Raw genomic sequence first — 24,997 nt, 5'->3', positions numbered from 1 at the left:
ATTCCACTCAAGACAGAGAGGAGACTGTAAGGGCCATTGTTGGCCTGACAAAGGAAAATGATTTTCATAGACAAGTTGATTGCTTTCTAAGAAGCAGAAAAATAACGCTGAATTCAGCAACTACCCAAGAGTCTGTTAGAGCAGCCGCTTCTAAAGGGACAGAAGGCAGCTTTGCCAGCAAGCTTGTTTCCCCATCAGGGAGGAAAATGGGTTTCACAATATTTTCATATTAGAGGAATGAATATCCTGTCTAAGGTCTGGTAAGGTGTGTGGCCTGCTGAAGCTAATAAAAACTTGGGAAATGTTACCAGGAAAATCTGATATCCTAAGGCTTAAACTAACCTAAATAGATGTAGAGAGATCTTTTAAATGAATAGACAACATAAGTAAACAGACTATTTTCTGAGCCTTTAAACTCTATTGTGATAAACCTGCCTTCTCAGAGAAGGGGAAAATAGTTCCCTAACAAAGCACTGAAAAGGATGGTTGGGAAAAAAATACTTAAATGTAGGTATGCATATTGCTATACACAAGATGATTATACCTAAAGTAATAATATAAAGCAAAATAATCATTGTACTATCTGTTCATGCTCTGTATCAGAAGGCTCATAAAGTAGCTGTAGCAATATTCATATCAGCCAAAAGAACTGCTTAACACTATGAATTTTTCTTCACATTTAGCTAAAATGTACTGAATACCTGCATTGAGTAGGAACATTATGTCGGGTGATCCCATGTAGACCAAATTCTTTATTTACCAGTAACTCTCCTAGGTGATGTTAGCCTCACTCTGTAGATAAGGAAGTTTAGGCTCAGAGAGATTACATAACTTTTGTATCACTGAGGGTGATTTAAACCACAGGTGATCATACCTAACAATGGCTTAAACAAAAATCATTTCTAGTTATCTTCCATAACAAAGTCTGAAAGTCTTGTTCTCAGGGCTAAATCAGCAGCTTAATGATGACACCAAAGACCCTGGCTCTATCCAGGCTTCCATACATCCTTTCTTGGCATGTTGGCTTTTAGTTTAAAGGCCTCGAGTCTCATGCTGGTATGACAGCTGCAGCAGCTCCAGACATTACTTGTTTACATAGCTAAGACCCAGACCAAATAAAAGAATGCAAAGGCTTCTCTTGCTGCAACATCACTTTCCATCATAACAAAATTTACCCTGGGCCCCCTAACAAATTTCTCCTTAAATCTAATTCGGCAAAATGGATCACATGGCCATCTGTAGCTGTAAGGGATGATGGAAAACTGAGTACATAGCATTTTCTCCATTACTGGAGGATGGTTTTGTCAGGAAGGAAGGAATAGAGGAAGAAAGGGACAGAAAGGGAGGGAGTGGAGAGGAATGGTAACTGAACCATCACCAACAGTGTCTGGCATATTATCCAACTTAGAAATCGATATAGCTAGAGACTGACTCTTCTTTCAAAAAGCATGTACCAACTCAAACAACTACTTAGCAAAAAACCCATATAACCTGATTTAAAAATGTGCAAATGACTGAATAATTTCTCAAAAGAAGATATGCAAATGGCCAAACAGGCATATGAAAAGTTGATCAACATTGCTAATCATCAGGGAAATGCAAATCAAAATTGCAATGACATATTACCTCACTTGTTAGAATGGCCATTATCAAAAGGACAAAAGATAACACGTGTTGCTGAGAATGTGGAGAAAAGGGAACCAACCCTTGCACGCTATTAATGGAATTGTCAATGATTATGGCCATTTTTCAAAACGATACAGAAGTTTGTCAAAAAATTGAAAATAGATCTGTTAGAAATCCCACTTCTGGGTCTATATCCACAGGAAATGCAGTTAGCATGTTGAGAAGATATTTGCACCCCATATTCATTGCAGCATTATTCACAATAGCCAAGGTACGGAATCAGCCTAGGTGTCCATCCGTGGATGTATGGATTTAAAAAAAAAGTCCTTTATAAACGTAATGGGAATACTATTCAGCCATAAAATAAGAAGAAAATCCTGTTATTTGTGACAAAATGGATGAACCTGGAGGACATTATGCTGAGTGAAATAAGGCAGTTGCAGAAAGGGAATACTGCATGATCTCACTTATTTGTGAAATCTTAAACAACTGAACTCATAAAAGCAGAGAATAGAATAGTGGTTACCAGGGGCAGGGGATGAGGAGAGGAATGTGAGGAGATGTTGATGAAAGGGTATAAATCTTCAATTAGACAAGATGAATAACTTCTAGACATCTATCATACAGCATGGTGACTTAATAATAATGTATTGTACACTTGAAAATTGCTGAGAGTAGATCTTAAATTTTCTCCATATATCAGGTGATGGATATGTTAATTAGCTTGATTTAATCATTTCAAAATGTATATATGTCTCAAAACATGTTGCACACCATAAATATATATAATTTTTGCAACTAAAATTGAATAAATAAATATGTTTAAGTAAGATAAAAACCCACATGCTTTTTACCCCACGCCAAGCAGAAGAGGTAGGGAAATCCTTTTTCAGGTAGTTGCAGCCCACAACGTTTAGTATCAGTGCCAGGTCCTTGAAGGGGCCAAAAGGTTTTCAGGAAGACTGCTGGTGATGATAGAGCTGAGATGCTCCCTTTAAAGCATGGGGAATCTGACACCCTTTCCTGAGTATCCTTGAGTTTGAGGTCTCTAGGGAGTCAAGCTGACTTCCTTTGGGGGAATAGAAAGTCATCTCGATTTTAACTGGACTGAGCTCACACTCCTGGAGTCTGAGGAGAGCTTCTTCTACCTACCTTGACTCAAACTTGCCAATGAGTCAAGACACTTGTCAAGTCTTTAAATGTCCTTCAGTCCTGTGCCAATGCAATGTGCAAAACATCTCCAGATCCATTCGTCTGTTGGGTTTGTTGATTTCTCTCTGAGTGGTCCAGACACATTCTGACACTATACCATATATACATTTTCTTGTACATCATTAATAGATTCCAATAGTTGCATATTGGAAATTATATGAAAACAATTTTAAAAGAATATTGGAATTATTTATATCATATTGACCCATATGAACATACAAATATGTATGTAATGTGGATTTAAAATTCTTATTTCCATTTGCAAAGTTATTCTTTGAGAGCCCAGTAAACAAAGTTGAGTATACATTTTTTGTATACATGCTTCTGCACACACATGCATGCACATGTACACATATACCCATACCTGGGTAGTCAATGGTGAAATAAAGAAAAGAGAGAAGCCATAATCCATACTCTCAAAAGCTTTATATATAAGAACAGCTAAAAAGGATACACAAAATATTTAGAAGCAGACTTGGATTGGAATTCTGGCTCTGCCACTTGCAGCCTGGTGCTAGGCATATTATATCATCTCACTGAGACTCAATGTCTCGTTTGAGAATGGATACAATAATACCCACTCCTCACAATTGGTGGAAAATTTGGAGGAAAAGCATATGAAACATCTAGCACAATGCTTAGCATTACCCCTAAACACTCAAAAACACTATATTGCCCAGACAAAAAGAGGAGATATTTGTTATGTCACAAACAACTTTGGATTTTTTGGCTCTCAACTCTTCAAAACTCTTCAGAAATGTTTTAGGAGCTCGAAAGTGGTACATCTAAAGGAGTGACATCAGGCAGAACTCCTGATTTCAGTAGATGTTCCCAGAACTCCCATGTCCCATGTGGCAGCTACAGACAATTGATTTATCATGTCTGTGATGGGCAATTGATTTATCATGTCCATAATCATCTCTAGTAAATCATTCTATCATGTCTATAATTATCTCTAGTAAAGCAGATTTCACAGTCAGGTTTTGTTCATGATCCCCATTTTCATCACTCGCAAGGGCAAGGGAATCGCCCTTTATTTTGGTCTCTATGCTAAAGTCTTTATTCCCATTCCAGTTACTACGTCCCTGGGGAATAACACTGTTAAACTGATCAGCCAAATGCCAGGACAATTTTTCTAGTGTTTAGAGCTCTCTGTTTCTGTTTCCTCCCAAACTAATTAGGTAGGACACAGTTTTTTAGCCCTTTGGAATCATAACTTTTGAGGATTTGGTTAGAATTCCAGGGAAAAGGCACAGTGAGTCGCTTTGAGTCTAGGCTGAGGGTCTCCAAATATGGACCACGGACCAACATCATCAGCCTCACCTGGGAGCTTCTTAGAAACACCAAATCTCAGGTCACCCCTCAGAGCCTACTGAACCAGAAGTTGCATTTTAACACGATCCACAGGAGGGTCAGACATTCAGTTTTGAGAAGTCCATCCCAGATTTATAAACCAACTTTGTTTAAGTAAAGGAAGTTTCTGCCTAGTTCAGCCTAGCCATCTGAAACACAACACTGGGATTTGAATTTAACGAATAAATTCTAGTTGCTTAAAAATATTTCTTTTTGTATCATTGCCATTGTTCCTTGAACTTAAATTTATTTCTGGGTCTACAATGGGAGGGCCTCTTCTGTGATGAGCTGGAACCAGCTGGCACAGGCTCTTGAGAGCCCATTCTGCCCATCCCTTCCCAAATTTGTGTTCAGAAATATCATGTTGGTAACATGAAACTGACCATGGCAGGAGTATTTACACCACAGAAATAGGCAAATACAACAAGTCAGAACATTCTTTTCCCCTAAGGAACTGGCTTATAGCCCAGATATACCTGACATAAATCAGGGGAGTTGGCTCTGTAATATAATGACATCATAAGAACATCCTAATACTATTGTCACTTCCACCACACTAATTCTTGCAACAGAGAAAGTCCATTTCTTTTCATTCTGTTCTTGGTAGAAATAGGGATCAATTGGCTACTACCAAACATCACCTCATGGAAATGCTGTAGCTCAATGATTTTAACATACATAACAATCATCTGGGGTGTCTAGTAAAATGCTCTTTTATAAATTTACCCAAGGATTTTTATTTTGTAAATTTGTATTCAGACCTGTGATTCTGCACTTTACAAAATAAAGAAATTTTACCGCCAGTAGTCTTTAGATGATGCATTGAAAATTATTCAAGTGTCAGGCATATTGACAGGGAAGCAGCTCATTGCATTTACCTGGGAGTTCTAAGAGCTTCTACCACCCAATGTCCTGTGTATCCCCAGAGAAATAAAACTCTACTAATCAAACACACTAACTCTGAACTCAGTTGTATATTGCCAACCTGCAAAGCTTATAGTAGCTACCTGTTCAAATAGTAATGAAGTAGTGTGATCTTCAAACTCTCAGATATCCTGTCAAAAAATTGAAACCCCATTGGCAAGCTGCAGATTGCTGGCTTTCCAACAGTATCGTCTCCAAGTGAAATCAGCAATGCAGGCTCAGAATCTTTGGCTCAGGTCTCCCAAGCATATCATTCTTATTCTAATGAATTTGGAAAATTACATGTTCTCTAATAATAACCCATGAAAGAAATATACAAATAGAAATACAGAAAGAAGTGACTTGCTACAGACCCTTTGAAGGACTTGGTGACTGAGTTGGTTCAGTTGTTTTTAGATAATAGAATTAGACTTCATCTACTGGGCCTCACTGAATAAAAGTCAAAGAATTCATGAATATGTATATTCTGGGCTTCTGAAACAAAATCATAAGTTCAGGCATCACTAGGCCCATATTTTCATAAACAGCTAATGGTAGTTGTTTATGAAAGAGGCATGAGTTCTCCAGTTGCCATAGTTGCCATCATTCACACTTTGTTTTCCTAACTGGCCTTGTCTGTGTAGTAAACTGAGTTGGCAACCCCTGCTAAGCTTTATTGTCTTTCCTTGTTTTCTTTCACCCTCCTTCCAAGTTCCTTTCAGAAGGCTCACAACATAAAATCCTTGGAAGTTCTTCTTCTTGCTCTCTGTTGTAAATTAGTGGAAGCCAATCATGTGTTGCATGATTATTAGATCATTAGATAGATAACAATAACTATCTAGAGTTAGTTCGTTGAAGTCTGTAACAGAACTCAAACTTTCACTTGGCTATGAATTGCCTGGGGTCCTATTAGAATACATTTGTTAACTCACTAGGTCTAGAGTGGTCCTGCTGATGGTTGCACGCACCATACACTGAGTGGGAAAGGTGTAAGTTTCTGCCTCTAAGACTTTGTTCCCAGGTTCTATCAGAAGCAGGATGTAAAACAAAGTTTGCCATTCATATAAGAGTTTATTAGCAACAGAATTTTTAAAAGGCATACAATCTACTTTATAAACTGGATAAATTGCAAATCTTTGCCCTCTTAATTATCCTGACCATGCCTTTGCATAAAGCAAAAGTAACAGTGTTCTGGAAGCAGGGATTCTGCTTATTTTATTATTATTATTATTATTATTATTATTATTTGAGACAGAGTTTCACTCTGTCACCCAGAGTGCAGTGGCACAACCTCGGCTCACTGCAAGCTCCATCTCCCAAGTTCAAGTGATTCTCATGCCTTGGGCTCCCAAGTAGCTGGGATTACAGGCACCCGCCACCACGCCCAGCTAATTTTTGTATGTTTAGTAGAGACGGGGTTTCACCATGTTGTATCAAATTCCTGACCTCAGGTGATCCGCCCGCCTCAGCCTCCCAAAGTGCTGGGATTACAGGTATAAGCCTCCATTAATCTTTGAAGATGAATCCAGCAATCTCAGAATCAGTTGCTAGACAAAGAACAATTTCAGAATCAAACTTTGGTACCACTGTGAACAATATAGACTACTGAGTTCCCCGGATTAGTTTTCCTTATGGAAGTGCAGAAGAGTTTCTATAACATTTACAATAGTTCTAGCCAATCTACATATTTTGAATACCAGAAATTTTATCAATGCAAACCCATTTATGAAAACATGCTAATGTCTGAACCTTTGGGGTCAATTGTAGATAAAGACAGCCGGATGCTTGCAGTAACCGTTCCTGCAGTGTGGCCTTTTGATTAAACCCTGTGAACCACTTCCTGTAATGTGTATCCCAATTAGGGTAACCAGCAGCACCTATTTTTATTATGCTGTCTTTGGTAATACATTTAAAATTAAATGACACACCACAGAACAGACTCTTCACAAGAAATGGATGCTTCAAACCAGATTTGTCCCAATTCCGAGGTGGGAAGGATCAGTTTTACGTTTGAGGAGATCAATGTGAAGGAAGCAGGAGGAACCATCCCCTTCCAGTGAGGTGTGGAATTTTCCACTACCATCTTCTAAGCAAGACCTGAAGGTTCCCTCCCTCAAAACCTATTCTTGGCACACTCATTTTTTTTTAGATTAATTTCTATCTGGGACCCTTTCCTGTCATGTCTTCAGCACAACATTCTCTCATATGACTTCATAAAAAACAGAAACAGAAAATAAGTAGAAGCAACCCTAGGGACTGCCAAAGCCAGTGGGTTTCCCATCTTAGCTTTGAAGTCCTTTGTTCAGACCTAATAGCACCTGGGGGGTTACAGAGACGTAATCCACATAGGAAAGAGAAATGCTCTGGATGAAGCAGTGGGTGGATGCAAGGAAAGCAAAGACACAGCTTTTTCCCACGTTCCCAGTCCCTTCATCTCTTTGTGCTTGAGTGACTTCCAATGGACACCGTTAACCTGATCATTCTTCTGTCACCCATTTTGCAGATTAGGAAACTAAGTCTGTGAGGGGATAAGTAAATTGCCTGAATATACATAGTGAGATGGGGCAGAACTGAAACTCTTTTTCTGTTGTGGGTCAGAGTATGGGCTTTAAGTCCTGAGACTGATGGCTCAGTGGGATCAGGAGTCAGACTCCAAGTTCATTATCCATGCCCCTAAGCCTCCCCAGACGGTTAGCTCATTTCCTCAGTTCCAGGTAATGGCTCAACATTTTCCTTTCTGGGTTTGAAAACCTCTCTCTGTAGTTCCTGCAATCACCTGAAAAGGAAAAATTAAGGATTTTCTTTCTTCTCAATGCCATCTAGCACTTGAAGCAAAACTGCCAGCCAACCAGATGGTAAGTTGTCATGGGGAAGATGACATGGCTGCTCCCCACAGGGACAGCCATTTTTGACTTTCCTCAAGTGAGTTACGCTCTTTTTAATCGGCTTCACAGACAGCCTATTTGCTAACATTGCATCAATATGTACTCATCTCATTTCCCTAAAGGCTTCTGCTTCTCTCTAGGTCTCCTTTTCCACTCCATGTTTACATCTTCCTATCCTTTCCAGCAGCCTACAAGAATTTCATTCATACAAAAGCAGGCCTTCCCAAAACACAGAGTTACGTTTGGTGTTATCAACCACAGTAGTGTATGATTGAGGATACGTTCTCCCCATCCTAAGAGGGTAAAGCGCTCAAGGAGATAACTTCCTGTTCATCCTCTTTACACTGTGGCCATGTCACCCCGAGGATTCTCTGGGGCTCTTTTTTACCCAATCTCTTCCCATCTTCCCCACCTTTTCTCCTTTGTTCATAAACCCTCCCTATTGCCCCTTTCTCCACCTACCTGCTTTTTAAGACAGAGGTTGTAGGGAGGGGTGCTCAGTCTCATAAAGGACTGACATTGACAGCCTGCATCCCACTCACCACCATGCCACATTATTTACCAAAATCACATGGGTCTACAGCCTATTCTCAGAATATTATGATAATATTAGGTAGGTGTAAAGGTAATTGCAGTTTTTGCCATTAAAAGTAATGATGATGACAAAAAAGGAAACAAGAATAAAGAATTCTTAAGAGGAGGAAGAAGAAAGCGAAAGAAGGAAGAAAGAAAAATAAGAAAACTGTGCACCAATATTGCTAGTAATACTAATAACATTGAGGAACTCTTTCATTCTGCACTACTGTGTGTGTGTGTGTGTGTGTGTGTGTGTGTGTGTGTTTACATTAACGCCTCATGAGTACCATATTATTACCCCTTATTTTACAAATGTGGGAATCTAGGGACATCCAAGCCCAATGAACAAATATGAAGGCAGGATTCAATGCCTGGGGAATCTGATTCCAGAGTCTGAACTCTGTAGGCTGCTGACCAAATCTAGACGCAGCAGTGCCCAGCTTTCAGGGTTGGGAATTATTATTATGCCCATGTTTGGGGATTACACATATTAGTGGCTCAGAGATTCAAAGGGCCAAGGATGTCACAATGCCAGGGATTCTCATATCGAGGATGTAGTATGGGACAAGATTCTGAGATGTTAAAGACAAAGCTGTTTTATATCAACAATCCGGAGAATATGCTTTTGTAACAGGTGCAGTGATGGGGAAGGAAAGCCTGAAGCACTGCTGTGTTTGTCTCCCTAAGATCATCATATTGATAGTTTTTTAGACTCTTGCTTATTTGAGGAGGCACAAGCTAACTTCTTTTCTTTTTTTTTTCTTTTTTAATTTTAAAGTTCTGGGATACATGTGCTGAACCTGCAGTTTTGATACATAGGTATACATGTGCCGTGTGGTTTGCTGCACCTATCAATCCATCATCTAAGTTTTAGGCTCCATATGCATTAGATATTTGTCCTAATACTCTCCCTCCCTTTTCCCCCACCCCCTCAATAGGCCCCAGTACATGATCCTTCTCTTCCTACGTCCATGTATTCTCATTTTTCAACTCCCACTTATGGGTGAGAACCTGCGGTGTTTGGTTTTCTGTTGCTGTGTTAGTTAGCTGAGAACGATGGTTTCCAGCTTCATCCATGTCCCTGGAAAGGACATGATGTCATTCATTTTTATGGCTGCATAGTATTCTATGGTGTATATGTGCCACATTTTCTTTATTCTGTCTATCATTGATAGGCATTTGGGTTCTTTTGAAGATCACTTCATGAGTTCTGGAGTTTCTTCCATCTTAAATGCTGTCTTGCTATTGTGTTTGTCACCCATTACTCACATGTGGATTATTCACTTTGGAGACCACTTCTGGAAAGTTTCAAATACTAGGATGGCTTTTCCAGGCCAACCCGTGGGCCCTTGCCTCCTTTTTCCACTGCCTGGCCATAACACAAATTAATTTCTATATTCATTGCTTCCAAATGGTTTTCTCAGATGTTCTTTAAATGAATCCCTGCTTACTTTGAATTTTCTACATCACAAATGCCCCTCTCTTTTCCTCCAGCCCACAGCAGAGAGGGATCGATAGATGGTTATCCTACTGTGCTTTAAAGCAGACTCTACAAGTGCAGGAATTATGTTCATTTAAAATATGAAGGAATGTTAATACAACCTCTTCTTCTTTGCAAGGTACCTTCCACTTAGGTTTTTCCTTTTCAAAACTGACAGTGTTCTTTGGGCAACACTTAGGAGCCAATCCTTTTGGCCTTCATCTTAGATGAAATAATCCTACTAAAACATGCATGAGAAGTGACACTTCCCATTTCGGAATGCAAATCATGCTTCTCTGCCATCAAGACCCTGCATGCTCTGCTTCCTGCTACTCATTTGACTTCCTCCCCTACACTTTCCTCTTGTACCCTCTTGCCCTGACTCCACTCCATTTCCTTGCTCTATCCCTTTTGTGACCAGGCATAGGTATGTGCCTCAGGGCTTTTGCACACGCCATTCCCTCTCTCTGCCTCTGCCAGAAATTCTCTTTCCCCAGATAGCTGCTTGCTCATTCTTACCATTCTCTGCTCAGATATCATCCATCAGAGAGCCCTTCTCTGCCAGTTCAGTTTATAATAGCTAACCCCAAACATTTTCTATTTTTTACCCTGCTTATGTTTTCATGCCATAACCCAGCATTTTATTATATATTTGTTTACTTGTTTGTATTTCTTCCCCATTAAAATGTAAGATCCATAAGCTGTGTTCACATTTTAAACAAAACAAAACAAAAACAGGAAACAGCAGCAGCCACAACAGCAATACCATTACATCCTCAGCACCTAGAACAGCACTTGGGCAGCAGAAGCATTTGTTGAATGAACAAAGGCTGAGCTATGGTGGAAGAGGGGGCTATGCACTGGTGGGAAAGGTACCAAATCTCCAGAATCACATATGGCAAGTTTCTGGATCTAACTTTGTTCCTAAAATATAAAATGCTTGATTGCTCACAGGAGTTCCACGTACCTGTTCAGTGCCCTGTTCTGCAGCAATGACTATTGCTGGGCCATTTTCTCTTCTGTTCTTCACCTGCCCTCTTTCCAGAGAGGTTGCCCCATCCTGACTAAGGAAGACACTGACCAAGCAGACCTTGTCTCTCACATGGTAAGTGACTGCCTGAGGCATCAGCGTTAAAAGTAAGGGAGGCGGAGGTTGCAGTGAGCCGAGATCACGCCACTGCACTCCAGCCTGGTGACAGAGCGAAACTCTGTCTCAAAAAAAAAATAAATAAATAAATAAGGGTCCAGTTCTTTCTTTCCGCTTCCCTAGGTGCCTGGGCCAAGTCTCACTCTTAGCTTCTCCCTCGGGCTCCCATGTGCACAGAGCAAGAAAATTCTGGCAGTTAAGAGGACTTGTCCCAATGGGGCCCAAGAGACTCGGCAACATATTTTGTCTCATTCCAACCATAGTGCCAGGTTTAGAATTATGTTTACTTTCCTAAGTTTGGAGTCTAACGTGAGCATTGGAGCAGCACCTGAAACACAAGAAACATTTCCCTTTCTTTCCACCTCAGTTCTGCTTTGCCCTGCAGTTGCCTGAATTAAGTATACATGTCAGAGGCTTTAGTTGATTCATGAGAATCTTGTGTTCAGATCACAGTTCTGACAATTACTATTCATGTTTCTTGGACACTGGAAGGAATCCCTCTTGGGAGACAACACTTATTGAATAGTTACCTAGATCTGGATCAAGCACCTTCTACAATCTGTCTTAATCCTCAGTATTCCATCATGCAGATACCATAATTAACCAGATTTTACATGTTTTTTAAAAAATCAGGCCAGGCGTGGTGGCTCACGCTTGTAATCCCAGCACTTTGGGAGGCTGAGGTGGGAGGATCACTTCAGGTCCAGAGTTTGAAAATAGCCTGGCCAACATCGTGAAAACCCATCTCTACTAAAAATATGAAAGTTAGCTGGTAGTGGTGGTGCACATTTGCAATGTCAGCTACTTGTGAGGTGGAGGCACAAGAACCTCTTGAACTCAGGAGGTAGTGGTTGCAGTGAGCTAAGATCGCATCACTGCACTCCAGCCTGGTTGACGGAATGAGACTGTCTCAAAAAAAAAAAAAAAAAAATCAAGAGTTAGAAAAGCAAGGATTTGAACCAGAGCCTGAGCTCATCACCACTTTACGGCATCATCGCTAACATCACTACTACTCTTAGTTATCATTTGTGATACGACATGGGAACCCTGGTCCATGTTGCCTAGGACCTCCTGCTCCCCTTCTCAAGTACTTCAGATGTGTCCTATTTGTATACCTGGGAAGGCTCAAAGCTGGCTACAACCTCAGGAAGAGTGGGTCTTCTGTTTCAGGGATATTTCTTTCATAGTAGGACTTGGTGTGTGATAATGGACAAAGGCTTTCTTGGCGACTCCCACTAGCTGCATGTCAATTTAACCTCCTGGCCACTCAACTTTCTCAACTATAAAAGAAAGGCTTGCGTCAAAAACTTAAAAATATTAATGAATAATGAATAACAATTATTCTCCAACATCCAATGATTCTGGAGCCAATATCCAACTTCTAATAGTTTCGGTTTCCATAACCTCTCGGTCGTTTGCAGGGCTCTGTGCACATCGATCCATTTCCCCCAGCACAGAAATCCTTATTCAGAGGTTCTTTGATGTTTTATATCAACCAAATAATACCAAGTAGTCAAGTCACTCAACTGCCTCCTTGGGAGAACCATAAATTCATTACTTACAACCTGCCACAACTGTTGCTAATAATGATAGCTAACCTTCGCTGTACCACAGATTCTTCTAATCATCTTACATCTAACTTATAACTAATTTAATCTTCATAACAAACCCACGAAGTAGTTACTAGTATTAATATCCATCAGCCAATACAGAAGGAATCAGCATCCTTAATTATTTGAGCTCTTCTCTTCTGAAGTTTCACAGCAACCTAAGGCATTCGCCAGGGCCTCTGGAATAAGCAACTGGGAGAGAGGGCCCTCCTAGGTTCACAATGAAGGAGAGGGAGAGGACTTTCCCGAGGTTCCCTGCAAGAAGACACTGCCCAGCTGGTGCTCAGGGCTCATGTGTCACAGCCACTGGCAGCAGCTGTTCCTCACCAGCAATATATATATCTGGAAACAGGAGAACATTGCCAACCTCTGTCCTGTTGCACTGGTATCTTCTCTCCCTGGTGAGATGCTGGGGACTGAAATGTCCCTGTTAGGAAATGTCAACAAAAGAGACTCCTGCTTCGATTTCCTTGTCCTTCTTTTCTGTTAACACTCTGGAGAGTGAGATGCAGCTGATCTCACCTCACAGGGGCTACCTTGAGTAGTCATTAGGAGAAAGTAGAGGTACTGAAGGTGGAGGAGGTGGCTTTCTAGAAGTTAGCAGAGATGATAAAATGCACCAAACAGGAGCTGCCATCAGCCTTGCTCTTAGATCAGCTCTGTTCTTTTGTAATTCGGGGATAAATTACAGGCTTGAGTGATAGAGAGGGGGCCATGGCATGTTACTGTATTTAAAGAGTCATGAAAACACTCTCAGCAAGCTTTACCTAATGAGGATGCAGGATGACCTGCCCTTTATGTTTACTCCTTCAAGATTCAATGCATGTTGCTGCTTTCCTGCCAGTAAAGGCAATGGCTGCAGTTACATTGTTTTTGCAACAAGAAGAGAAATTTTTCAAAAGTGACACAAATTCACCTTTAATTTTGTTCAAGAAGATTGATATTTTTCTTTCTTTAAAAAATGTTAAATGTTTGGGTAGTTTGGACGTTTCTTAATTTTCACAGTTTCCAACTCATGCTGAAAGAGTTTATGGATTTGGTCATTCTGCTAAGCAGTGGTAAATACGTACCTTACTTAAAAATATAGTGGTTATGCTCCTCAAAAGCAGTGTAGGCTGGGTGTGATGGCTCAAGCCTATAATCCCAGTACTTTGGGAGGCTGAGGCAGGCGGATCACTTGAGGCCAGGTGGTCGAAACCAGCCTGGGTAACATGGCGAAAATCCATCTCTAATAAAAATACAAAAATTAGCTGGGCGTGCTGGTGCACACCTGAAAATCCCAGCTACTCAGGAGGCTGAGGCACAAGAATCCCTTGAACCTAGGAGGTAGAGGTTGCAGTGAGCTGAGATTGTACTACTGCACTCCAGCCTGAACAACAGAGTAAGACCTTGTCTCAAAAAAAATAAGTAGCATAGGTGGCAATCTTGGGTGGAAGTTTCCTTTTAATTCACACTGCAGTGCTTGAACTTCTTCACCTCATCTTCTTAGAAACTATCAAAAAGCTCATTACCCTAATTTAATCATTTTATGCATGTATCAAAACATCACACTATATCCCATAAATATGTGTCAATTAAAAATAAAACAAAAAAAGAAATCCTCAAGACGTGGCAGCAACACCTAGCTCTTTAGCTTTAATACCTTGTCTCTTCATCTTCCCTGTATTCTTCACTAGAAGTTGGTATCTACAAACACTTAAATGGAGCAGAGGAAGTTTCTATTTAAAGGAATTCTCCAAAATATCTAGTGAAGTATGGACTTCTTACGACGTCAGAAATAGCTTCAAAATTTAGTTGCTTTGTTAGTTTGCATTTGGTTTAATAAACCTTTGATGCTCATAGGAATATAATAAAAGATATTTAAGAATTTTCAAATGTAAAAAATATATTATTTTCCCTCCAAAAATTCAATAAGTATAACTGAATATTTACGCAATATCTTCAGATGCTTTTTATTTTAATACAGCATAGTTCACTTTTTAATTTGTCCCAGACTTCTATTTTCTGGATAAGAACTAATCATCAGTTGCACAGATTTATTTAATATCTTTTTAAAAAATTGATCTATGCTCTTTATTTTTTAAATGAACTTTGATTTTTATCAAAGCAATGCCCAAAGTTGTTGAAAAATCAAATAGAAGTAGAAGGCTTATAGTAGAAAGCAGCAGTTATTTCCCACTATCAACAACTTTTGACTCTCTTCATTGTGTCTTTCAGAATTTACCTTTATAACTTTATAATGTACTTACTTATTCTTACATTTTCTATGTATTGGTTTAATAGCATTGACTACTTAACACTTCGTTAGATAAAGGTAGGCTTTCCTCCTCACATACACGGACTCACATACTCTCACCCATATGACTATCCTTCCAGAGTATTACTATTCACATTTCTGGTTAAATAATACTGTTTGTTTATATTTTATGACTATAGGAATATTATACTCTGCTGAGCAAAACATCCTTTCTTATAGAGACTTTTGTTTTTCCTAGAGTTTACAGTATCTTGTGTTTTCATTTGATTAATTTTTTACATCCAATTGCTGACTCCTACACCTCTGGCAGGTCTACACTATTCCACCATCCTCACCACCGCCTCCATGCTGGTACTGACAGTATTCTCCATGTGGTCAATTGCATCCAATAAGGGCCAGGCGCGGTGGCTCACACCTATAATCCCAGCATTTTGGGAGGCCAAGGCGGGTGGATCACGAGGTCAAGAGATTGAGACCATACTGGTCAACATGGTGAAACCCCGTCTCTACTAAAAATACAAAAAAATTAGCTGGGCGTCGTAGTGCACGCCTGTAATCCCAGCTACTCGGGAGGCTGAGGCAGGAGAATTGCCTGAACCCAGGAGGCGGAGGTTGTGGTGAGCCGAGATCGCGCCATTGCACTCCAGCCTGGGTAACAAGAGCAAAACTCTGTCTCAAAAAAGAAAAAAAAAGAAAAAAGAAAAACAAATGCATCTAATAGTTTATCTTACATTGTCATTCCCAATCCAGCATCCTGAAACAGCATCCATTCCAGGATATTTTTAAACAAAGAAATAAAATCATTATTATCTTAAGAGTTGTTACTCTTCTGTAACAAAACTTCACTGCAATGTGCTTGCTGAGTTAGCAATTAAGTTCACTCCATATATAAATAGCTCAAACCTTGCAGGAAAAAATTTAAATTTGTGCCTCAGCAAAAACACAGATCATAACATCAGGAACTTTTAAGGGTTGTGTGACTCGTAAATACCTCCAGGTTTAATATCCCAAACCATTCTATATGCCCATTTTAGATGTGGAGAAGCCCTGGGAAGCTTATTGGAGGGCTTGCAATAGATCTCACACACACACACGCACACAGAATGCACACACATTTGCCCTAGATCCCAATAAATAAATAGATACCTGGGTACACAAGGAAGTTGTTAGTTTCCATTATGTCTGAGAGAAGGAGGTTTTTTTTTAAAGACAAAGCACTTACTATCTATCCTAGGACTGTCAGTTCTGTCTCCATGGCTTGTAACCTTGCCTCTAGGCGTCTTTCCTAACTGCTGTTCACCTGGAATGTGTCCTTGCCAAATGGGGCTACATTTGCTTTCTACACCCATCTTCCTCGGCCAAACAAGGACGCAGCTGCAATGAATAACAGACTGCTTCCAACTTCTGATGTAGTGCGGGCTTCCAGTTGATGAGGGGCTTCAAAATTCAAGTCCCATAAAGAAAAGTGAAAGCCCTACCTGCAAATAAAGACTTCATGTTGCCCAACCATCAGAAACCCTTACCTCTTCTGATTCCTTCTCTGGCTCTGTTCCAGGATCACGGATATACCTGGAGCCAAGGGCAGATAGACAGTGTGGCAAAGAAATGCACAAATCAGCTCATGACTATCCACAGTGTGTTTAGGAAAATCACATTGACTGCTGCTTATAAGTAGCACCTTCCTGTTATAGTGAATACTGCCTATTTATTCTAATGAATATTCTTTCCTCTTGTGAAAAGAAATTAGTGACTTTTTATTTGTAGTTATTAAAGCAGGAGATGATGGGCATGGCCCAATGGTGAGGTTGAAAGCAGCATTGAAGTGGACACCAGAGTTGAGACAGAATCTCCTGGAAACCAGGAGCTTTGGAAGAAGCTAGAAAGAGACATTTTCACTCTCCCAAATGTACAAAACATAGGTGCGTTTTACAGAACAACCATCATAAAGAGCTTCCTCTCTTTGTGTAAAAAGCTTTCCAATCAGATAATCTTTTTTCTCTGATATGAATAGATATTTTAACCTCATGGTCATGTCTCTAATATCACATTTTGGTGCAAGATAACCTTCTTTAAATAATAATTTTAGCTGTCAGTCTCTTGAATGGAGATGATACATTCTTACGCCATTACATTAGCAATTCAGACTGAGTCAACAACAGCTTGATGGGGCACCTGATTTTGCATAAAGAACACAACACATTGAACTCTCTGTTCCTTGCACAGGCGGAGGAATCTGTTCTTTTGTTTATCAACATTAGGTCATTCTGAGGTGCAGTACCAAGGGCTCCATTTTAGTAGCTCCTGAGACAGCCTGGAAATTAACTGGTCAATTAGACATACAGCCTGGATGTACATCTAATTGACAATGAATACATTTTGATACTATATCTGTTTAGGAGATTATCTACAAATTGCTTTAGGCATTAGATGGCTCCAAATGGTTATATGGACATCTGTTTTTGCTGGCCACAAACATACTATTCACAATGACAATTTTATCATTAACTGAAATCATGGCTTCATTTACCACATTATTCTGAAAATTTCTAACTTTCTTATAATGATCAGCAGGGGAGTGTGTGATATTTTTGTGGTCAAGGATTTCTAAAGAAATGTGTTCTTTTATTCATTAATTGAAAAGAACATATCTGTCCTCGATGTACGTATGTACACTTTTCCTAAGTAACTCATTTAAAACTGACCCTGGAGTAGCATAGAGGAATTGCTCTTCTCATCTGCAAGCCTAGGTCCTGGCAATACAAAGCTGATTCTAGATATTCTCCTGGTGAAGCATCATGCATTTGTTTACAGGTCAAAATAGACCCCAGAGAAAATCATCTGAGAGACCCACATTGAAGACTATGCTATAAATTATCTGATTATTACTCCTCAAAACTGTCAAGGTCATCAAAACAGAGGAAAGTCTGAGAAACTGCCACAGTCTAGAGGAGGCCATATTGATTTGTTCTTGCATTGCTATGAAGAAATACCTGAGACTGGGTAATTGATAAAGAAAAGACTTTTTGTTGGCTCACAGTTCCACAGGCTTTACAGGAAGAATGGCTGGGGAGGCCTCAGGGAGGTTTCACTCACGGTGGAAGGCAAAGCCAGAGTAGGCATCTTCTCATGGCCGAAGCAGGAGGAAGGGAGAAGGTGCTACACCCTTCTTAAACAGCCAGATCTCATGAGAACTCTATCATGGGAACAGCATTAGGGGGATGGTGTTAAACCATTAGAAACCACCCCTATAATCCAATCACCTTCTACCAGCCTTCACCTCCAGCATTGGGGATTACATTGCAACAAGAGATTTGGGTGGGAACACAAATCCAAACCATATCAGAGGCTAAGGAGATATGATAGTTCAATGAAATGTGGTATTCTTGATGGGATCCTGGGATATTAAAAAAGGCATTAGGCAAAAACTAAATAAATTATGGAAATTTAGTGAGTAATATAGAAATATTTCATTAATTGTGATAAGTGTATCATACTAATGTAAAATGTTAACAATAGGGGAAACTGGGTTCAGAGTATATGTGAACTCTGTACTCTCTGTATTACCCTTTGCAATTTTTCTTTAAATTTAAAACTATGCTCTTTTAAAATCTTGTTTTAAAAACATATTTTTCAAAAAGATCACATTGAGAAGGATTTGACAATTTGCTTCTGATGGGGACATTGGACTCCAGGTGAAAACTGTTGAATCCAGGTGAAAACTGGTGGACTCTAGTTGAAAATTATTTGTTAGTCTTTAATTTTTGTGCAACAGCTAAGAGTACAGACCTGGTCTTAAATCACTGTGGACAGGTTAGTTAATTTCTTTGAAGCTCTGCCTCCTTATCTGTAAAATGGGAGTAATGATGTCTATCTCACAGCTACCTCCAGAGAATCTTATGAAATAAGGTTCAAAAATGCTACCATAGTGCCTGCAAATAGGAAATGTTCACAGACACAGTAGCTGTTATTATTAATAATAATAAAAGAAACCTGGATTTTCCTGTTGTGAAGCGCCCAGCTCCCAGGAGAAGACCTTAAAGAACAGGATTTTGTTTTCTTGCCAACAGAGGTTCAGGGTTACAGGAAGCTGAGGCATGAGGATGTAAGGCATGTTCTGTGTTAACAAGGCTAGCAGGAGAAATCTCAGTAAAGGATGGAAAGTTGAGTGCAGAAGCCTCTGCTAAATTGAAATGGGAGAAATGGTTTACAGCTGCATTTAGATTAGTCACAGATTATTACTTGACTTAAATTCATCAGCACATTCCAGTGGCAGATTGGGGTGGTGGGAGCAGAAGGCAGAGAGAAGAAGTGGCTAAATAAAGTTGCCCTTCCCTGTTCTTCATCAGGCATGTCCTTCCCTGCAATGGTCTACTAATCATGGCATGGCCATCTACATGCTTGTAACTATGATGGGTCATTGATTTTCACATTCAGTTTGATGCTTGCCTTGTGGTTTGCGATTTGAAAATCTATTCTACTCAGAAGGAAGCTACAAATGACCATCAAACATAGCAAATCTTGAACTTTAACTACCCAGAAAACAACAGCCTCTTAAATTGATGACCTGATAGTCAAGGGCATTTTGTCTTCTGTTTCCAGAGCTCTGAGAAACATCAATTGTATTAGAGGAAGAGCAGACATTATCTTCCATTTTTCTAGACAACTGACAAAGGTAAGTCCTTCTTGAAAACCTGTGTCTACCTCCTCTAAAAGTCTTAGAAGGACAAAATTACTTTAACATACTCATGGCAAGGTGATTACTTATTTAGATTAGAACATTATATTTGATGATTGGCTTATTGCACATCCAAATGGTTGGTTTTATCAAGAGCCACATGAAAATCAGTTCCTGGAAACATTATTTCAAAGAACAGGTAAAGCCAATGTGTATATAACAATCTACTTCTCACTTTTCCATTGTTAACTGGTAGAGTGGCTTGGTAATTGGCCAATTCAAGACAACGGTGTCACGGAGGTTCACAAAACCTAGTCAGAAATAGCGTTACCTTGATCAATCTTCAGTTCAAGTTCATCCTAGTAAAAGCATCGCAGGAATATTAGTAACCTTTACAAATAGGCTAGGAAGAAAACCAGAATATTTCCTAGCTAATGAAAATTATTTTAAAATCTACCAAAAAATGCTCCAAAGCAACACTCTTCCTTTATAGTAAATTAGAGGGAAGCTGATTCTCTAAGAATATGAGTACAGTAGTGATACAAGATGGTGTCAACATCTTAATTAGAGTGAGCTAGAGGGCTTACAGGTGATAACCCATTTTAACAAGCACCCATCAAAGCAGAACTCACCATCTCCATGATGGGAATAAAAAGATTCCCAAGCTCCAACCCATGTCCAGTTATTTTAGGTCATCGTATATTCAAGAAAATTTCAGCATAGTGAAAGAGCCTATGGTACTCATTGGGTGTGTGTGTGTGTGAGTGTGTGTGGGTGTCTGTGTTTAAATTATACTTTAAGCTTTGGATACATGTGCAGAAAGTGCAGGTTTGTTACATAGGTATAAACATGCCATGGTGGTTTGCTCTACTCATCAACCTGTCATCTACATTAGGTGTTTCTCCTAATACTATTTCTGCCCTAGCTCTCCACCCCATGACAGGCTCTGGTGTGTGATGTTCTCCTCCCTATGTCGATGTGTTCTCATTGTTCAACTCCCACTTATGAGTGTGAACATGCAGTGTTTGGTTTTCTGTTCTTGTGTCAGTTTGCTGAGAATGATGGTTTCCAACTTCATCCATGTCCCTGCAAAGGACATGAACTCATCCTTTCATATGGCTGTACAGTACTCCATGGTGTATATGTGCCACATTTTCTTTATCCAGTCTATCATTGATGAGCATTTGTGTTGGTTCCAAGTCTTTGCTATTGTAAACAGTGCTGCAATAAACATATATGTGCATGTGTCTTTATAGTAGAATGATTTATATTTTTGGGGTATATATCCAGTAATATGGGTATATTGGGTCAAATGGTATTTCTGGTTCTAGATCTTTGAGGAATTGCCATATTATCTTCCACAATGGTTGAACTAATTTACACTCCCACCAACAGTGTAAAAGCATTCCTATTTCTCCACATCCTCTCCAGCATCTGTTGTTTCCTGACTTTTTGATGATCACCATCCTAACTCGTGTGAGATGGTATCTCATTGTAGTTTTGATTTGCATTTCTCTAATTACCAGTGATGACAAGCTTTTTTAAATATGTTTGTTGGCTGCATAAATGTCTTCTTTTGAGAAGTGTCTGTTTATATCCTTCGCCCACTTTTTGATGCAATTGTTAGTTTTTTTTTCTTGTAAATTTGTTTAAGTTCCTTATAGATTCTGGATATTAGCCCTTTGTCAGATGGATAGATTGCAAAAATGGTCTGCCATTCTGTAGGTTGCCTGTTCACTCTGATAATAGTTTCTTTTGCTGTACAAAAGTTCTTTAGTTTAATGGGATCCCATTTGCCAATTTTGGCCTTTGTTGCCATTGTTTTTGGTGTTTTAGTTATGAAGTCTTTGCCCATTCCTATGTCCTGAATGGTTTTGCCTAGGTTTTTTCTATAGTTTTTATGGTTTTAGGTCTTATGTTTAAGTCCTTAATCCATCTTGAGTTAATTTTTGTATAAGGTGTAACGAAGGGGTCCAGTTTCAGTTTTCTGCATATGGCTAGCCAGTTTTCCCAGCACCCTTTATTAAACAGGGAATCCTTTCCCCATTGCTTTTTTTGTTAGGTTTGTCAAAGATCAGATGGTTATAGATGTATGGCATTATAACTCCATCATCTCAGCCCAAAATATCCTTAAGTTGATAAGCAATTTCAGTCAACTCGCAGGACAAAAAAACAATGTGCAAACTACACAAGCATTCTTATGCGCCAATAACAAACAGAGAGTCAAATCATGAGTGAACTTTCATTCACAACTGCTACAAAGAGAATAAAATACCGAGGAATATAACTTACAAGGGATGTGAACGACCTCTTTAAGGAGAACTATAAACCATTGCTCAAAGAAATAAGAAAGGACACAAACAAATGAAAAAACTTTCCATGCTCATGGATAGGAATAATCAATATCATGAAAATGGCCATACTGCCCCAAGTATAGATTCAGCACTATCCCCATCAAGCTACCACTGACTTTCTTCACAGAATTAGAAAAACCTACTTTAAATTTCATATGGAACCAAAAAAGAACCCATATAGCCAAGACAATTCTAAGCAAAAAGAATGAAGCTGGAGGCATCATGCCACCTGACTTCAAACTATACTATAAGGCTACAGTAACCAAAACAATATGGTACTGGTACCAAAACAGATATATAGACCAATGGAACAGAAAAGAGGCCTCATTGGGTGTTTTATCATAGACTACAAAATGAAAAGAAGAGTTGATTTGAACAAGGAAGATTTTCAAACATTTCAGAAACATAGGTATTACATGAAGAAAAATATACCTTGTGAAATTGCTGCTTAGAAGGGGATGACCATCTCTTTCCCTGAACTCTTTCTAGGTCACCTTCTGTCCTTGCTTTGAGAAAGGAATTAGATGGGGAAATGGAATAATAACTGCCAAGTTGCTCTTAATAAGTAATAGCCTCCCAGTTCCTTACAGCCTGGGTACTATGGCAATATTCTCTACCTCTCTGTAGCCCAATTTGTTCATCCTTAAAATGGGGATAAGTAGTATGTAACCTAACTCTTGAATTATAACTACTCAGGAAACAACAGCCTCTTAGACTAATGACCTGATAGTCAAAGGCTATGGGTTTAGTGTGGATTACATGAGTTAGTACATGCAATGTTATTCAATGAGCACTTGTGAGCATTGCTAGTACAATTTTTGCTCAAGCTGGGGAAGAGGTGATAATGACAAAAAGAGAAAGCATTCTTTAGGTTTTGAGATACTGGGGATGATGGAGAGTTTCCTCCAAAATATCAGCTTCACTGAATGGCAACAGTAGACCCTCCAGGCTTAGGCCTGACAATACACGTTCCCTAGTCTTCTAAAAGCAATAATTGACTCAGTGATAGATACTTAACCTAAATTACTCCCATGAAGTGCCAATTTCAAAGGGCAGAAGATTCACCTGCTTTGCCCTCTTCTCAGTTTCCTGCCACTTGTTTGAGGAATATTAAATGAATTTGGGACATAAGAAAAAAATTCCCTTTCCACTAGGCTTGCTCAACTGATAGAATAAAAGCCTTGAGCTACTGACAGCCATTTATTTTACTCTCATGAAAGGAGAGCCTGTTTGAGAATGAAGCCAAACCAGAGGACAAAAGAGCCAAGAGAAAAAAATAGGTTCCTGAAGACATTTGAGCACCCGGTTACAGCTGTGCCTGAAGGAAACATACTCTTGGACTTACTAGGTAAGGGGAGCAATAAAATCAATCTCTTCCTCTCTATGCGATTGCTTTTATTGTTATTATTGTTCTTTTTTCAATCCATTTGAGTAGGGTTTCTGTTAACTTGTGACTCACAGAGTCTTGATTTTACTGTCCCTGTACTTGGGTTTAGTCAACCAACTATAGGTTAGATTAAATTGAGAAGGAGAGTACACAATCCCAAGAGAGATGCAAATATGATAGGATGTAGAAGGGACAAGTGAGATTTCCAGAGCCCTGCTTTAGATGGAGTCAGGAGACTCCATCTTTTCCTGTCCTAATAGAAACCTCAGACAGGGGTAGAGACTCACTCCCTATTGTTTCTACCACAGTTATTGTGCCCAAGATGCTTTCTAGATAATCTGATCCTACTCTGATTATAGAGGATTGGAGAAAGAAGACCCAGAGTTCCCAAGTTTACCTGATCTGACAGTGTTTACACCTTAAAATTTTTATTTCATTCCCTGAAAAGTTGATACATTGAAAACACAGGTTTGTTTCATAGTTACATCCTTGGGAAAGCTTTTAATTTTTTTTGTTTATTTTTTAACTAAGGTTCTCCTTTTGAACTACCCTCAACCACTTCTACTTTAGTGGGAGGAAAACCTCTCAGTCCAAATCACTGAAGGTAAGGACAGCATCTTGTTTGCATTTTAATTCCTGTTCAGCAGAGTACGAGGAAGCATGCAAGAGACTCCTTTAATCAATTCCTGCTGTGGCCAAGCCAGAAATATTTCATCTTCGGATTGGACCCTCAGGGCTGAATTTGCAAAGAATGCAGCCTAAGCCATTAAGCAAATAAATGAACCTATATTAAAAAAAGACTGTTTAAGTAGTTCAGTTATTCATAGGGAATTTAAAGGTATAAAATCACTGGTTTAGGAATGGAGGGGCTGCAAATCAGAGCTTATCTCCCACTCAGCTGAGCTGTCATGGAGGAGCTGGCAGCCACTCAGAGCAGTCATCCTGACCAGTCACTGTCACCATTTGCAACTAGAGGCACACACAAAAAGATGCCCATATGGCACCTGCCTCAACAACAACTGTATCTAAGTAGACACTGAAATTGTATGTCCTTTAGCTGTCATGAAGTTGAATTTCAACAGAAAGTGAGTGGTAGTTAAACAATTTCTGCCAGAAAGATGAAAACTGAAAGGCTTAATTTCATCCCTATCTTGTATAAACAGTACAAATGTCTTCTCTTTATCATGGTCAGATCTTTCCAACTTTACATTAATTACACTCCAATTAACAAATTGAACATGATAGCCTATCTTCTCTCTTGCAGTGGGTAAGAAAAATCAGGATTTCTTCACTTGGCTTTCTCTTGGCTCACATTCTACATCTGTCTCCAAAGATCTTGGGTAAATTTAAGCTTTTATTCATAGATTTACTCGCATACAAAAGTCATGTTTAATGTGCATGTTTCTCACACGGAAGTAATCCACATTAATGTATATTTCTCTTTAGTTTTACAAAATGTGTTCCACAGAAAATTAGTTTTACAGTCCCCTTAGGAAAAAAAAGGAAGGTACTCCTTGGTCAAACAAGTTTGG

General features: G+C 39.3%; 1 protein-coding gene and 1 long non-coding RNA gene across 4 annotated transcripts in view; both read right to left on the bottom strand.

Annotated features, from left to right (window-relative positions):
- The window catches only part of LOC118148595 (uncharacterized), a 74,068-nt gene that overhangs the window by 12,975 nt on the left and 36,096 nt on the right, over positions 1 to 24,997 (bottom strand). The window lies entirely within an intron of this gene.
- LOC144579805 (putative uncharacterized protein encoded by LINC00596) lies at positions 13,837 to 16,062 on the bottom strand. Its single transcript, XM_078353494.1, has 2 exons — positions 15,600 to 16,062; positions 13,837 to 14,062 (listed from the first exon to the last, which is right to left on the bottom strand). The coding sequence occupies exons 1-2, from the start codon at positions 15,761 to 15,763 to the stop codon at positions 13,966 to 13,968; spliced, it is 261 nt and encodes an 86-aa protein (XP_078209620.1). The 5' UTR covers positions 15,764 to 16,062; the 3' UTR covers positions 13,837 to 13,965.

The sequence above is a fragment of the Callithrix jacchus genome, chromosome 16 (genome assembly GCF_049354715.1).
Source record: "Callithrix jacchus isolate 240 chromosome 16, calJac240_pri, whole genome shotgun sequence".
NCBI lineage: Eukaryota > Metazoa > Chordata > Mammalia > Primates > Cebidae > Callithrix > Callithrix jacchus.
Note: the sequence above shows the minus strand (reverse complement) of the source record. Positions and strands in the feature narration are given on the sequence as shown.

What these genes read in the sequence shown, in the direction of transcription:
- LOC144579805 (XM_078353494.1), bottom strand. Translation starts at nt 15,763, where the DNA reads ATGCATTTGTTTTTCTTTTTTCTTTTTTTTTCTTTTTTGAGACAGAGT. An exon ending in CCGAGTAGCTGGGATTACAG is followed by an intron (nt 14,063 to 15,599) that starts GCGTGCACTACG and finishes TGGGATTTTCAG; the next exon opens with GTGTGCACCAGCACGCCCAG.